The 15,942-nt window shown below is 45.1% G+C and overlaps 1 protein-coding gene across 1 annotated transcript in view; it reads left to right on the top strand.

Annotated features, from left to right (window-relative positions):
* Positions 1 to 568: 568 nt before the first annotated feature.
* IL13RA1 (interleukin 13 receptor subunit alpha 1) overlaps positions 569 to 15,942 on the top strand; it is a 193,400-nt gene continuing 178,026 nt past the window's right edge. Inside the window, exon 1 of the mRNA XM_052663009.1 lies at positions 569 to 661. Coding sequence (XP_052518969.1) covers positions 583 to 661 — 79 coding nt within the window. The 5' untranslated portion in view covers positions 569 to 582. The remainder of the gene's footprint in view (positions 662 to 15,942) is intronic.

A 15,942-nucleotide genomic window follows, 5' to 3' on the forward strand; every position in this document is an offset into this window, starting at 1 on the left:
TATCACCAGCTTTCAAATATACCTTCCGTCGCATTCACAAAGCACGCTCCCACTAAGTGCCCTCTGGTCTTCCAAGTGCACCTTGTGAAGTCAGGCCTGGGACTTCTAACCCTGGAGTCAGAGTTTTAGGAAACAAGGGCTCAGAGGCCAGCGCCTGCAAGCTCGGACTCCAGAAGGCCAGCTCAAGGCTCCTTCCCGGAGGCCGTCCTGCCCTGCTCGGGTGCTCGGCTGGGCATGTCCACGGTTCCTCCCGGCTGCACAACGTTCGCACCGAGCCCGACGGCGCCGGGGTCGGGGCCGCTCTGCCTGGGCGGCGATCGAACTCCCGGGGCGCGACGGAGGCTCGGCTGCCGCGGGGCCAGGTGTCGCCCCTCGGAAGCCCCTGCTGGAGCCGCGGGCGCCCGGAACCTCCGCCGGCGCTGGCCCCGGGGTTACCTGCGGCCGGTGGGCGGGACGGCCCTTCCCGTCTGCGCCGGCCCCCCCGCCAGCCTCCAGGGCGGCGGAGCCGGGAAGTGGGAGAGGGAGCGAAAGAGGCGGAGACTGCGGCGGCTGCAGCCCGGCCGGGCTCCGAGCGAGGGCTACATGGAGCGGCCGGCGCGGCTCTGCGGGCTGTGGGCGCTGCTGCTCTACGCCGGCCGCGGCGGCGTGGCTGCGCCCGCGGGTGAGTACGGTCCCCCGGCCGGGGCAGCGGGAATCGCGGCCGAGAGGCCCGCCGGGGCGCCTGGGGCCGAGGGCCGCGGCGGGAGTGGGGGTCGAGGGCCCTCTTCGGGACATCCCGCGGCCGCGGCGGCAGGCGCCTCCCGCGCCCGGCTCGAGCTTGGGGGACCCGGGGCGCCCGGGCTTTCCGGGATCCCGGGCGGCGGGGGCGGCGGGGGCGGCGGGGGCGGCGGGGCCGGAGGACGACGACTTGTCGCCGCACTTCCCTTGGCCGTCGGGCAGCGCCGAGGAGCCTGGCGCCACGGCCTGGGGCCCGAAAGGAGTTCGCGGGGTCGGGGGCGGGAGTGTCGCCCGTGGCCCGGAGAGGGGATGAGGGGCCGGGAGCCCGCGGGGACGGCGACCAAGGTCCGGGAGTGCGGGTGACGCGCCGAGGCTCCTTGCGCGGCGGGTCCAGCGAGGTGGCGGCAGTCGAAGGGAACCTCTGAAGCGCCTAGTCCCTCCCTGTAGCAAAGGACGGGTCTCCTCTGGCGTACAAGAAATCCATGGCAAATCCGGAGCACCATCCGCGTGGATGCCTTTTTCTCTAGTAACCTTTATATTTTGGAATAACTTTCGATTTACAGAAAAGTTGCAGAGAGGCGAGCTCTCATTTACTCCTCACCTGGTGCGGCCGATTAAATTAATCAAGCAGAGTTAGTGTGAAAACTTGGGGGGAGGGGCGCTAATGAATTCCTGAGGGACAGATTTTGGCCTGAGCGACCTTCTGGACGTTTTTTTGGTGACGATAGTAGCTCCAAAGTTGATAGGTTTTAGTGTCCCGTTGACACAGACACCCACAATTTGTTTATTGCTTTTTCAGCCAGTGCGTTGGGCTTTGAAAGCCAAGTTGAAAGGTTGATTAGGAAACTCGGATGCCCTCTATTGATTCAGTCAACAAAACCTATGTCCACTCTGCGTGCCCTGTGCCAGTCAGTGTTCTAGGCGCAGAGAATACAGTGGTGAGCAAAACAGATCAAGTGCTTGCCCTTTGGAGCTGGCATGCTATTGCTAGAGTCAGAGTAAGGGGGGGGGCGGGGTAGTAAAGTACGAGGTATGTTAGAGGGCAGTAAGCACTATGGAGAAAAAGCAGTCCAGGGGTTGCCATTGTAAATAGGGTGGACTACGTAGACTGCCACTGAAAAGGCAGCGTTTGAGTAGAGACTTGAGGGAAGTTTGTAGTTTGTCAGTCATTCATTCAAGTGCCTGCCTTCTTCAGTACTGAGCCAGGTCTTGTGCATTGGCTTAGAGCCTTAGAGTATACTGTGTAATCGTTGTGCCCCCCATGCTCCTAGTTCACTTGGGGGGATCTGATTTCCATAATCATGGGGCAGCTACAGTCCAGAGAAGGGAGGGGGGTCACCCATCCCCTTGGTTGTTGTCATTTAGTGACTCAGTCGCGTCCGACTCTTCTCCGACCCCATGGACTGTAGCCCTCCAGGCCCCTTTGACCATGGGATTTCGCGGGCAAGAATATTGGGGTGGGTTGCCATATCCTTCTTCTGGGTCAGGGGATCTTCCCAACCCAGGGATCAAACCCGCATCTCCTGCATTGCATTGTATTGCAGGTGGGTTCTTTACTGTTGAGCCAGCAGGGAAGCCACCCATGTCCTTAGTCCCCTGATTTTCACAGTGCCACTCCAGCCCCCTCCCTCCTCCAGACTCCCTCTCCCACACACCTCACCCCTGGAACAACAAACAGCTGACCCTAGCTAATACTGGCAATCCCCAACTCACCAGGTTTGTCACAGAGGTTCACTGGTGACTTGGTTACTAAGAAATACAGAAACTATTTCCCATTGGAAATGTTGATACAATTGCATTAAGATATTTGGGGGGAAAAAGCAAAACAAAACAGGGGACCTGACTCTTATAATGGTCTGAGCTTACCCAGCTGTGGGACTTCAGGACTGGTCATTTCCCTCCCTTGTGCAACAGTGTTCTCTGTGAAAGGAGACTGAACTCCATGAGTTTCAAGGGCTCCTCCAGCTCTAATGTTTTGAGTGTTTAGAAAAATGATTAGCTTACCAGCTTAGGTTTAGTCTATTTAGATTGGTAAGCCCACATTGTGGCATTCTTAATAACAAGTAGCACTTCTATAGTGTTTACTCTATGCCGGGCAGTGTTCTAAGGTTTCCACTTGACCTATTTCATCTTTCCACAGAACCTCTCCTGTTGGTGCTGTTACCATTCTTGTTTTGTACAGGAGGAAACTGAGGCACGGCAAGGCCCAGAGGCTTGCCCAGAGTCTCGTAGGTGGTAGACTGCAGGAGGGAACTAGGCTGCTGGCCCCAGCAGTCGCTTCCAGAGACCATGCCCCTAACCACTGCATTCATTGCCTCTCTCTGCAGAAAGGAGGGGAGTCCTTGGCTGAGAGGGGAGCTGCGCGTCTCCCAGAGCAGCAGGGCAGGACTGGTGGGCATTCATGCAAGTATGTACAGGCCATTGGTAGAAAGCGAATGATCATGTATTGGAGACTTGCTTTATGACTGCCAGACTGTGTAGTCCAAACAATAAGTACCATAGGCATTCAGAAGAGGGGAAACTGAGGGCTGGGAATTCTGAGGAAGAACTGAAATTTGAGCTAGACTTTTAGGGTGGGTGACATTTGAGTTGGTGGAGGAGAAGTTATTCCCATTTTGGGAGGCGAGCAGGAGCAGAGGCCAAGAAGTAATGGTAGTGGTGCCCCTGTGGGCTCAAGGAGGAGTCCGGTGTGGCAGGAGGGTGCATTGGCCAAAGCAGTCAAGGCAGAAGGGCTTCATTTGCCCTTGAAGCTGAGTTGGGGTGCAGAGGGAGGGAAATGACACTGGAGGAGAAGTCAACAGGGAGACCTGGCTGGAGGGAGGGGGGACTCAGCAGAGTGCAAAGCTCCACAGGCATCTAGAATTGGAGGTGGCCCCTAGAAAGATGGGTCATGCGTGCCTTCTGTCCAGGCTCGGGCCTAACTGCTGTATGTCTGCCTGCCTCACGAGACCCAGCAGAGCACCTGAGCGTGATCAGGATAACTAAGAGAGGTGTTGCAAGGAAAGCACTGAAAGAGGTTGATATTAAGATGTAAAGGAAGGAGATGGATGGCTCACATGACTCGTGATGTCCTTGACTTTTCCCGACATATGCATGCTTCTGCCAGCTCCTGTGACTGAACGAGAGAGAGCACAAGCTTTTGAGTTAAGCCTTTAGAGACAGCATTGATCGTATTCATTCGAAATTAGAATGGGATCTTGTGCTAGAAGTGTGAAGATGTAGAGGTCAATGGGTTTTAGGACATTGATGGAGACTCACCCAGAACCTTGCTACTCTGCCTTAGGTTAAATTCAGAGGATCCTATCACAGGCCTCTTGTGTAAAACAGCACTACCTTGAGTGCACCCCCACAAGATTTCTAGAAGAAAAGCACTTGCTGAAGAGCAAAGAACCTATGAGTCAATTAAACCCAGACTGATCAGGCTACATCCATCTGTATATTCTCTGTGGTGCCACATGGTGTATTCCCTCCAGACATCACAAGTAAACTCAGAAGCCCCTGGTTATTGTCCCTTCCACTCAGATTGCTGGCCCTAAGCTCCTTCTAGGTGGAAATCCTGGAATCACCCTGAACAGTCTCTGGCCTAGAGAATCCTGAATCCAGTGGGAGAAGTGGACATGCCCACAAATCTCTCTATTATTTGCTACAGTAGAGGAAATGTGTCAAGTGCTATGGGTACTCAAGGGCTTTCCAGGTGTCGCTAGTGGTAAAGAACCTGCCTGCCAGAGCAAGAGACGCAGGAGAAGAGGGTTCAATCCCTGGGTCAGAAAGATCCCCTGAAGGAGTGTGTGCCAACCCACTCCAATACCCTCGCCTGAGAATCCACATGGACAGAGAAGCCTGGTGGGCTGTAATCCAGTGGGTTGCAGAGTCAGACAGGACTGAAGCGAGTTAGCACACAGCACACAGGCACAGACGTGACCTATAAGAGCGAGGCGATAAGGACCTGAACAGAACACTGCAGGTGAGGATGGGGGAAGAGTAGATCTGAGAGGTGGTTTCCCAACTAAGTGTTGTTGTTCATTCGCTCAGTTGTGTCTGACTCCTTGCCACCCAAGGGACTGCAGCACGCCAGGCTTCCCTGTTAATCATCATCTCCTGGAGCTTGCTCACGCTCATGTCCATTGAGTCGGTGATGCCATCCAACCACCTCATCCTCTGACGTCCCCTTCTCCTCCTGCCTTCAACCTTGCCCAGCATCAGGGTCTTTTCCAATGAGTCAGTTCCTTGCATTAGGTGGCCAAAGTACTGGAGTTTGAGCTTTAGCATCAGTCCTTCCAGTGACTATTCATGATTGAGTTCCTTTATGATTGACTGCATCTAAGTGACTGCATGGCTAATCGGTGGAGTGGGCAAACTACGTAGGCTAGATCCGGGAAGGGAGGGGTCAAGGACTGAAGTTTTACCATTCCTCTCTCGCTGATTTTTGCTGGACATGGGGACAGTAGCTGGTAGACTTTGACCTTAGAATCATCTGGTATTTAACTTAAATTCATTTTATTTCCATCATACAAATTTGAGCCTTTGAAATAATTTTATTTAAAAATTAGTTTCTGGCAGTGCCTCGGTTGGCCTCAGATAGCCAGTCCCCGACCGTCCCAACCATGGGGCCACTGCCCAGGTCCTTTGGGACATGGCGTGGCACGCCCCTCTGCGTGTTGGGACTGGGTCCAGTACAGAGAACTCTTCATCCTGGAACACGAGCACGACCAGAAAGGCGCAGCCCCCTCGCCCAACACTGCACCACTCAATTGTGGGGAACCTGGGGGAACCTGGTACTAAACTATTCATAGATGACCCGCTTCTGGGTTGGGGTTTTGCATGTAGCAGAGCAGCTCTCTCGCTCCGATCAGTTGAATGTCAGCCCTCGACACAAGGGTTTGTAAAAAGAAATAATGTTATCAAAATTTCTCTTTATTAACAGGACTTTTTTAAAAGACAAAAAAAATTAGTTTCTAAAGTCAGGCAATAGTTTCAGAAGTGCTAAAATATTTTTTCATAGCAGGGCACAGAATACATTAAATGACCAAGGTAAACAGAAGAAAATAACAATATCCAAAAGTCATATTTAACCTTGTAGGTTTTATTTGACCCAGGATTTACACAATCAAAGCAAACAAAAAGACAGGAAGGGTTCTTTGAGAGTAAGGAATGCTGTTGTTGTGTTCACAGGACCATTATACAGTTTTGTATGGTGTCAGGTTCTTTTCCAGACTCTGTTCTCTTTACCTTTATGTATAATTATATTATTTACAATTTACCATTTCCTCTTTACTATATATGATAGAATACAAGCAAAGGGTTTTCATAAACTGTATGTCCTCTGGAAGTACAATCAGAAGGTTAACTCATTCCCAGTACCACACTTGTTTACATAATCCTTTCTTTTTTCTACTTTTGCAAAAAAAAAAAAAAAAACAGAATTCAACATACAAACACACCCCCCCCCCCCCCCCCCCCCGCCGGGAAAACAAAACAAACAAGCAAAATCCCTGGGAACTTCCCTGTGGCTAAGACTCTGCACTGGCAATGCAGAGGTCCTGGGTTCAGTCTCTGGACAGGGAAATAGATCCCACATGCTGCATCTAAGACCCCCATGAAGCTAAATAATAAATAAATACTTAAAGAAAAGCAAACAGCATGAAGAACATGAAAGCACCTGGGTTTTGATCAGCATAAAACAGTAGGTAAATTTTACTTATTTTCTATTTAGTTTTTAGTAAATAGTAAACATTTTTTTCTAATAATGCAGGATATAAAAACATAAAATAAGTTGACAGTTATCTTGCTAGAGATTGAAACACATCAAATGTTAGATATGAATAACTAATTCTAAAGTACATTAATAAAAGTTTTAAATAACTAGAATTAAGTACATAGAATGTATGATTTACAGTAAAAGTCAAATCATAATACAGTAAATTTTACTTCTTTTCCATTTTGTTTTTAGTACATATTATTGTAAATATTCTTGTAATAATGCAGGATGTAAAAACATAAAATAATTTGATAGTTAACTTGCCAGAGAGATTGAAACACATGAAAACTAGATATGAATTCTAAAGTACATTAATAAAACAGTTTTAAATAACTATAACCTTCAACTACTTAGAATGTATGATTTAGAATAAAAGTCAAAGATTATTGATACTATGTTTTAAGCTTCCATGTTTTGGGAAAGAAATATGTAAAGGGAGATAATATTCAACCCTGGTGGTATTTCACTCCAAGAGATATTGAATCAAATTAACAACCACAACCACAGTGGACTGTTTTGTCTCCCCACAAAGCTAAAAGGTGGGAATGCAGAAAGTGACAGCTCTTATTATGTATGGGCTTTTTTAAAGGGTGATGAAAATATTCTAAAACTGTGGTGATGGTTTTACAAGTTTTAAAATATACCATATAAACTACTGTGTTGTACTCCATTTTAAAGGGTGAGTTCTATGGCACATGGATTCACTCAATAACTTTGTTTTTTTCTACATGCCCAAGGACACATGGGAAAAAAAAAAAACTGTAAAGAAAAAAGGAGTTGAATACCACCACTGCCCAGGGAAAGTAAGGAGGGTGGTAGGGGGAGGACAGAAGAGAGGAAGGAGAGGGACATGCGTTGCTGACTAGTTCTCCCCTCCTCCATTCAGTATACATGTGCACACACTTGCACACATATGCACACACACACACATGCACGCACACACACACACACACTGTGATAACCAGTGACAAGCAACTGGCTGCATTTTGTTACGGAAAAAACCATAACTGCTCTGTTTCTTGAAAAGGTCTCCTGCTCTTGTAAATGTTGCCCTCACTTGCTAAATAGTTGTCTTTGTTAATGAGGTTTTACCTTCTGCTCTCACTTTTTGATTTTTAAAAGCAAATTTTAATAACTAGTATACAGTCTGTGTCACATCTTCTCTTTTCTAATTTAAGTCATGCTCTGTAGTATCTGTAAAGTCATATTCATTTTATTCTGAAAAATATCTGCTTCTGAATTTTTCTCAGTGTAAGTGTTGAGGTTACCTTGTCAAGTCAAGTAAGTATTTCACAAGTATTACAGGGTTGAACTCTTACAGTCCAGGCCTTTTAGGTGTTCTCTTGGCTTTCTTTTTTTAAGCCTTCTTATTGACTCATAAGGGCTTCCCAAGTGGCACTAGTAATAAAGAACTCGCCTGCCAATGCAAGTGTTTAAGAGACAAGATGGATGGGAAGATCCCCAGGAGGAGGGCATGACAACCCAGTACCGTATTCTTCTAGAGAATCCCACGGACAGAGGAGCCTGGCAGGCTACAGTCCATAGTGTTGCAAAAACTAGGACACAACTAAACCAACTCAGCATGGCACACACTGACTCACAGACACTAACAGCTTAATTTCAACAAAAAGATGATAGACCTCTACACTTTTATATAGAAGTAGAGGGATTCTGAAAACTAACTTTCTTTCTTTCTAGCTGAATTTTATTTTTGGGCAAGAAGTCACTGTTTCAAAGTCTTAGTCATTTGCCCAACATTTTATTGTCTGTATATTATATTCTGGGAAGTAGAATCAAAGTCAGGAATTATCAGTGACATAGTCTGAATACAAATGTTAAATTGTCTGAATTGATAGGGAGACTGTCCTCTTGGAAAAGCAAAGCAGTCTCCTGAAGAGAGAGATGGAGCGATGGCTACTTCCCCCCTTTTTCTAACTGTATCTTGACTTTTCTCTTTCTTGAAGACCCCGAAGTGCAAGCCTCAGTCTCACCTTGTTTCTTATCAGCATCATGGGCTGCAGCTGTAGCTCCATTCGTATTCTTCCTTGCCCTGGACTGATCACTGCAAGGTGTCTGGCTTCTGCTCTCTCTCACTGAAACGCGAAAAACACCCAATGATGGTCTTTTCACATTAGCACTTGAAGTATAGTCTAAAGGAAATAGATGTAAAGTGGTGTTTTCGTCTCTCCGTGTAAAAGGAGAAAATATGCTTTTCGTATAATCGATCATACTTTCCTCTGAAGTTTCAGATATTTCAATAGGTAGGTCTTTTCCTGGAGAAATACTGGAAAGGCTCCAAGGGAAATCAATCTCAGTTCCATGCTTTGGTGTGGAGATCCTCTGTGGGGAGGTCCTCTGTGTGAAAATGGATTTGCTTTGTGGATGGCCAAGCCTGCAATTGGGAAGGCTGGAGTCATCTTGAAATCCATCCACTGTTTGAGGGCCGAGTGTAGGCGCTGAAGGAACAGTGCTAGACGACTTCTGACTGCCTCTGCTTATTGTGATCGTCTTACTGCTGTTAGAGGAAATCTTCTCCTGAGGGCGCTCTGGCACCTCAAAGACGTCCTGACTGTAAAATGGAACCTGAAGCTCGGAACTGTGTGGCTGTTTCTTTTTCCCTCTAGATTTCATTTGTTTGGTATTTGTTTCCGTTATCAGTTTGACAGCCACATACCTCTCAGGTCCGGGCGGAGGGTCCCTGATCGTAATAACTGACTCGCTCTTTTGAGACCCAAGGACGAAGTCATCATCACTAGCAGAAAAAGAACGGTGAAACTGTGGCTGTTTCCTCTTGAGCCTAGCCGAAAGCTGCTTGTTTTCTTCTGTTAGTTTATTCCTTTCTGCTGTGAGCTCACCAGTAAATTTCAGATTTTGTTGTTGGATATCATAAGATTCTTGCTGTAGCGTATTTCTGTCCGTTTCGTTTCCTGTAGAGCGATCGCATACTTCCGCGTTTAACTGACCTCGCAGGTCATGGATAGGGTCATTCAGGGCTCTCCGCTGCTCTGTAGACTCTTTAATTCTGGATATGGAGCCTGTCCACCTCCCGTCTGACAATCGCTCTTTCCTCAAACTGGTTCCTTTCCCCTGCAGTCCGCGTGGCTCTCTGTCATGGAGCTCTTTTAGTGTTTGCCAGGTTTTTTTAAAATCTTCAGAAGACACATCAGAGAGTCTAATCTGTATTTTATCTCCTTCGGAAGAGTTCTGCCCACTTTCCCTGTCTTCTTCACCCACGTCCCCAGCCTTCATCTTGATTCCCTGATGGGATTGGGAACCAGGGGAGACAGTCACCACCAAAAAAATGGCGGAAGGGCCCCAGACGGGATGATAGTTTAAACTCTTGTACAGACCTGTGAAGCGGCCTCAGGGCACTGGGTGGGCGATCGGGCGGGCAAGCGGATGGATCGAAGACGGCTCGGGGTGGACCGGAGGGTGCGGTTGGGGGGCTGGAAGGAGACACCAGCCTCCTTTTGCTGAGACGAGCAAAGGCACGTGGGAGGGAAGGTGGCGCCTTCAAGGCACCCTGTGCCGGACCAGAGACTCGAGAGACCGGAAACACAATGACTTCTGGGAACGCCGCGCCGAGCTGGAGTGCATCCCAAAAGGCGGGGTTGGGGGTTGGGGTGTTGAAACTTACCCCTTGGTTTATTTTTGAAACAAATTAATTTGACCCAATTTTAGCATCTTTCTTCCTGACAGTATTTTATAATCATGGAAAAGCACAAATACCCATGGTCATTAGCAAGTTGGACGTAAAGTCAAAAGCCATGCACTCTTTCCTCCCTGTCACCCCTCCGTTTAGGCAACATTGCTTAGTCGCCCATTCCAAAACTGGCAATTTTGTAACTGATTAGTGTTGCCACTCATGCTAGAGCTTTGCTGGTGGCTCAGTAGGTAATGCAGGAGAGCCAGGTTCAAACTCTGGATCGGGAAGATCCCCTGGAGAAGGAAATGGCAACCCACTCCAGTATTCCTGCCTGGAGAATTCCAGGGATAGAAGAGCCTAACACATGAATTTTCAAATATTATTTGTTAAAATGCAAAGTATGGTAATATAGGACTAAGATGCTACTGTTTTTCTTCCTAGAGTGTGTTTGGTTCACTTTAGATACATGGGGCAAAGAATCATAGCAAGGTAATTCCCATAGCACTGCAATTTCCTCTTGTTTTCTTCTCTTCCAACAGAGGGCAGTCTTAATCATGCCATGCAAAACCTAGATGCTTCCTTTTGAGTTAGCCTTAAGATACCCATGATTTATTGAATGCTTCTCAACTCAAAGTTGAAATTAACCTGATGGGAAGTGATACATTTTAAAAAGTTTTCCAAAAGGTAAGGTTAGACTGATGTGCACAGTTTCTGGTCTAATCCTAGAATAGATGCTTGTCGCTACTGAAGCTCGTGAGAAAGGCCTAGATCCAGGGGAAGGCAGGAAATCATCAAGTGAAGACAATTGTCAGGTCTATACTTTTGTTACCCACTCCAGTGTTCTTGCCTGGAGAATCCCAGGGACGGGGGAGCCTGGCGGGCTGCCGTCTCTGGGGTCGCACAGAGTCAGACACGACTGAAGCTACTCAGCAGCAGCAGCAGCAGTATTTATGTTTACAACCTATCAATACTCACTTCAGTTACTAATGTAAACAGAAATCCCCAACAGCAATTGAGACATATGCTATATATTATTTCTTTCTTCTTTTTGCTGTGTAAGTCTTAGTGGAATAAATACTTAAGGAAACGTTTGCACGACCTGAAGGAAAAGATTACATGCTTATTTCGGATAGGTTTCAGAGGTAGAGTTAGTCATTAAAGGAAGTTAAATAGATTTCTTTTCTTTTTTAAAATAACTTTCATAGCACTTGGAAAAACTAAAGAGGCAGTGTGGATGGGGTTTATTGCTGAGTCTCTGGGACATCCTAATAATTCAGATGACAATTTCTAGTGTCTCCCCAGCACTGGGAACTGGTTGGGAACTGCTATGGTAACTACCACCATCAATCTTAATCACTGAGATTCTGCTGACCTGCCCTCTGTGTTTAGTAGAGGATGGACAAAGGCTTTTTCCTCAGTGCTTGTATTACCCAGTTGTTACTTTTTTAATGAAACCCTAAAATTCAAGGAGAACAAAATAAAAATGTGGAAATAGACATGTTTATTGAGTAAAACAGTTCTGATCCAAGTTTAACTCCGGCCCAGAGACAGATTGGATAGGCCTCATTCTTAAACATCTAACTTCAGGAAACCACCCCCCTCCCCGCCCTCCACCCGAGTCTCTGAGTGTCCCTCTCACTGTTTTCTCTGACTCTTGCCTTTCCTTATCTCCTGAGAAAAAGGCGGAAAATTATTGGAGTATTGTCCACTCTACTCTGGTATTTTTGAGGAGCAGAAGGAAAGTAAGAAATTTCTCTAAATTCCTTACTTGTATTCTTGTAGTATAAGCTATTTTAAATACATGGTGAGCATCATACAGTTTCCAGTGAGGTCTCATTTAAGCTGAGTAACAGATGGTAGCACAGTGTTTATGTGGAACTCTAGTCATTTATTAGTTAAAACAATCTAACATTGAGATATAGTATTAAAGTACTTCATTTCCTAACTTTAACCTTTATTTTAGGGTGCATAATGCCTGGCTGTCAAAACACTTTGGAGTAGCCTGAAAATCGCAAACCATGCCAGCTCTTTGAAACAGATCAGGAATAATGCAGGCCAGGCTTCAGCATCTTAACAGCCTGGAAAGTTTATTTACACTTAATCGCGGTCAGTGCAAGATGTAGGTAGGGTACTCATTTGAAACAGAGATTAATACTATTTAACCTAAATCACCAGTACAGCTGGAGATCATTTTACATATATCAATATATTTGCCTAGCTCTGTTTCTGTATGGTCATTTCATCATATGTGAATATAAGATCAAATATGCATGGATTGTTTCTGGCAATTTTAGTTAATAGTGAGTTCTTAGTTTAATATGAAGGAGATTAATTTTCTCATTGAACTATTATAATTATGTGATTTTACATTCAATATCCTTTATCTGTACTTTAATGAAAATAATGAATCTGAACAAAATAGTATATATATGTTTAGAATGACTATTTTTCATTTAGTGATTTTTCAAGGGGTTACACATGCTGAGCTGTCTGCAGAGGTCAGAGCACTGTAAATACTATTTTGACAAAGACATATTTCACACAGGTTGAAATATTAACAAGTTCAATAGGAAGCTAGAGGGTTATATGAATGAAAGCTATTCTCTGAAAGCAAATCTTAGTAAAAAGTCAAAGAGTGAGAGAAGAGGAAGCAAGCAGAACTGGCTTTGCGATTTGGACTACTAATAAACACAAATGTCTTGAGCAGATGGATGCTGAGCTACTAGACTCAGGACCTTTCAAAAAACAAATGGGAGGGCTACAGCCTTCAGCTTTGCTCTTTGTCTCTTGTAACAATGTATTGAACCTGTGTCTTTCAGTTGGCCCAGATGCTTTGTTTTCCTTCTGATTTAGAAACAAGTCTCACACCACTGGCATCATTGAAAACATCAGGCCATAGGGAACCCCTGTACATGACATAGCTGCCTTTCTATGATTTCTCATTTTTGCACATATAATGAGCAGCACAGCCTAAAATGCCTCCCACGTTATTTCTTAGGTACATACCTAGATCATCACTCACATCTTGTCTACAAAGAAGTAGGCACCTATTTATTTGCTACAGAGCTGTTGATACAGAGCTGAAGTAAACAATAGCAGAATTGATTAACCCAGATCGTATTTGATTAAGGAGTAAATACAGCGAAACTCATTAAGTCTGCAGGTACTGAGAGCCTGGTGTCTTTTTGCTTGTCTCTCTCTCTCAGTCTTTGGGAGAGAAAGTCATTCCAAACTGTTATGTGAATCCCTGTGTCATACAGTTTTAATTTCCTTTTTTAAAAAAATCTCACGTTCTACAACAACTGAAGCATTTCCATCAGGCACTTCTTGAAGGAAATACTGCTACCGAAGTTTCCCTAACAGTGTTAGATACCATATCATTTTTCACTCAGTGTTTCAAGGTAAAAATGAAAAGGTAGAATTTAGTCAGTATCATTGCAAAGAAAATACACAAAAGTCAACTAGGCAGATGAAGCTTAGTACAGTAGAAAAGCCCCCAGTGAGCAGTCAGGAAACTTGGGTGGCAGACCTAGTATGACCTCAGGAAGTCACAGAGACTCAGCCTTATAATGAGAGAGTTGGACTGTTAATAATTTGTTCCTTATTCTCCTTCTCTGTTATTTTTGTGTTTAAAAACAGGGTCTTTTCATACTTCGATCAAAATATCCAGTCATTTTTAGCCCAAATTATGATTGAGTCTGTTTATCCAAATACCTATTGAAATGAGGTGTCTTGTGAAGCCAGAAGATGTCCAGGCAGGCTGGCTGGCTGGCTTCCCTTGTCAGGTGCTTGTTGGTTTTACTCAGATGCTTGCCTCTCAGTAGAAAGCATCATTGCTAGGATTAAAAAAAATAGAAGAAGAAGAAATTGAAAGCAGTTATCTTGCAGGGTTGTTGAAGGTGTAAAATGAGATAATGGATGTTAGAGAGCTTTGAAGAAACACTATATAACTATGTGCTTTGCTGAGTTGCTCCGTCGTGTCTGACTCTTTGGGACCACGTGGACTGTAGCCCAAGAGGCTCCTCTGTCCCTGGGATTCTCCAGGCAAGAATGCTGGAGTGGGTTGTCATTTGCTCCTCCAGGGGATCTTCCCAACTGAGAGACTGAACCCAGGTTTCCCGCATTGCAGGAGGATTCTTTACCTGCTGAGCTACCAGGGGAGCCCATATAACCATAATGTGAGGTAACAGTAGTGGGAGAAGTCAAAAGTGAAAAGTCTTGCTGGCTTTTCATCTGAGTTACACAGATTTTTTTCTTTTCTTTCCCTTTCTCAAAGTAATTCAGTTAATTGCTCAGGCCTCCAGATTTGCTATGGAAACCAGGCCTGTGCTTTTCAAAGAGGTTTATAAGGAAAACTAAATTACATACTAATCAGAAATAAGCTGCAGTATCTTTATATGAAGAATTAAGTTTGTTCTGGTTAAAATGCAACCCAAATTCATTTTTTATTATGCCAGTAAATAAGACATTTGGTTTCATGGTTTGCATTGTATTTCTTCGTCCTGTTCAGACATTTCTTATTGATGTAACATACATCTCTTGGTAGATGACAGGCACTCTCCTAAGTGATTTAGAAATATTCGCTCATTTTTTATTGTGGGACTGGAGGTAGAAAAGGGGACTGCAGATGGGCACCACGGATCTTTTTGAGATGATGGGAGTGACTAGATTGTAATAAATGGACAACTCCGTAAATTTACTAAAAATCATTGAATGATTAATTTAAAATCGGTAAATTTTGTTGTATGTAAATTAAACCTCAATCAAATTAAAAGAACAGATGAGAACTGACCTTTAATTCTCACACTAGCTTTGCGATGTAGATGCTGTTATTTTTCCCATTAATTTTTGTTTTCCTTTTTAGCTCCATGGGTCTTAGTCCCAGCACTCAGGACCTTGATCTTCTCGGGATGCAGGATCTTTTCATTGTGGCATACAGACTCTTAGGTGCAGTGTTTGGGATCTAGTTCCTACTGGGGTTTGAAACTGGGCCCCTCATGTTGACAGTGCGGAGTCTTAACCAGTGGACCACCAGGGAAGTCTCTGTTTTTCCCATTTTAAAGTGAGAGAAGTGAAGCTCACAGGGAACTTAATGTCACATAGCTAGTTGGTAGCAGATCCGATTCTGATCTTGCCAATTATCATAAGAGTCCATGCTTCTAAACACTACCGTATTCCTTTAAAAATGTAGACTAAGGAAATAGCCAGAAAGATGGAGCACCATCCCGGGATTCTGTCTATCATCGTTACCAATAAATCTGTTACAAGTTGCATATTGTTTTTTTTTTTTTTTTGATCTCATTCTAATGTTTTTTTAAATTAAAGGATAATTGCTTTACAGAAGGAGAAGGCAATGGCACCCCACTCCAGTACTCTTGCCTGGCAAATCCCATGGATGGAGGAGCCTGGTGGCTACAGTCCTTGTGGTCGCTAAGAGTAGGATACGACTGAGCAACTTCACTTTCACTTTTCACTTTCATGCATTGCAGAAGGAAATGGCAACCCACTCCAGTGTTCTTGCCTGGAGAATCCCAGGGATGGGGGAGCCTTGTGGGCTGCCATCTATGGGGTCACACAGAGTCTGACACAACTGAAGCGACTTAGCAGCAGCAGCAGCTTTACAGATTTTTGTTATTTTCTATCAAACCTGAACATGAATCAGCCATAGGTATACATATATCCCCTCGCTTTAGAAACTGCTTCCCATCTCCCGCCCCATCCCACCCCTCTAGGTTGATAGAGAGCCTCTGTTTGAGTTTCCTGAGACAACAGGAAGTTCCTGTTGGCTGTCTACTTTACATATGGTAATGTAAGTTTCCGT

This window comes from Budorcas taxicolor, chromosome X (assembly GCF_023091745.1).
Source record: "Budorcas taxicolor isolate Tak-1 chromosome X, Takin1.1, whole genome shotgun sequence".
In the NCBI taxonomy this organism is placed as follows: Eukaryota; Metazoa; Chordata; class Mammalia; order Artiodactyla; family Bovidae; genus Budorcas; species Budorcas taxicolor.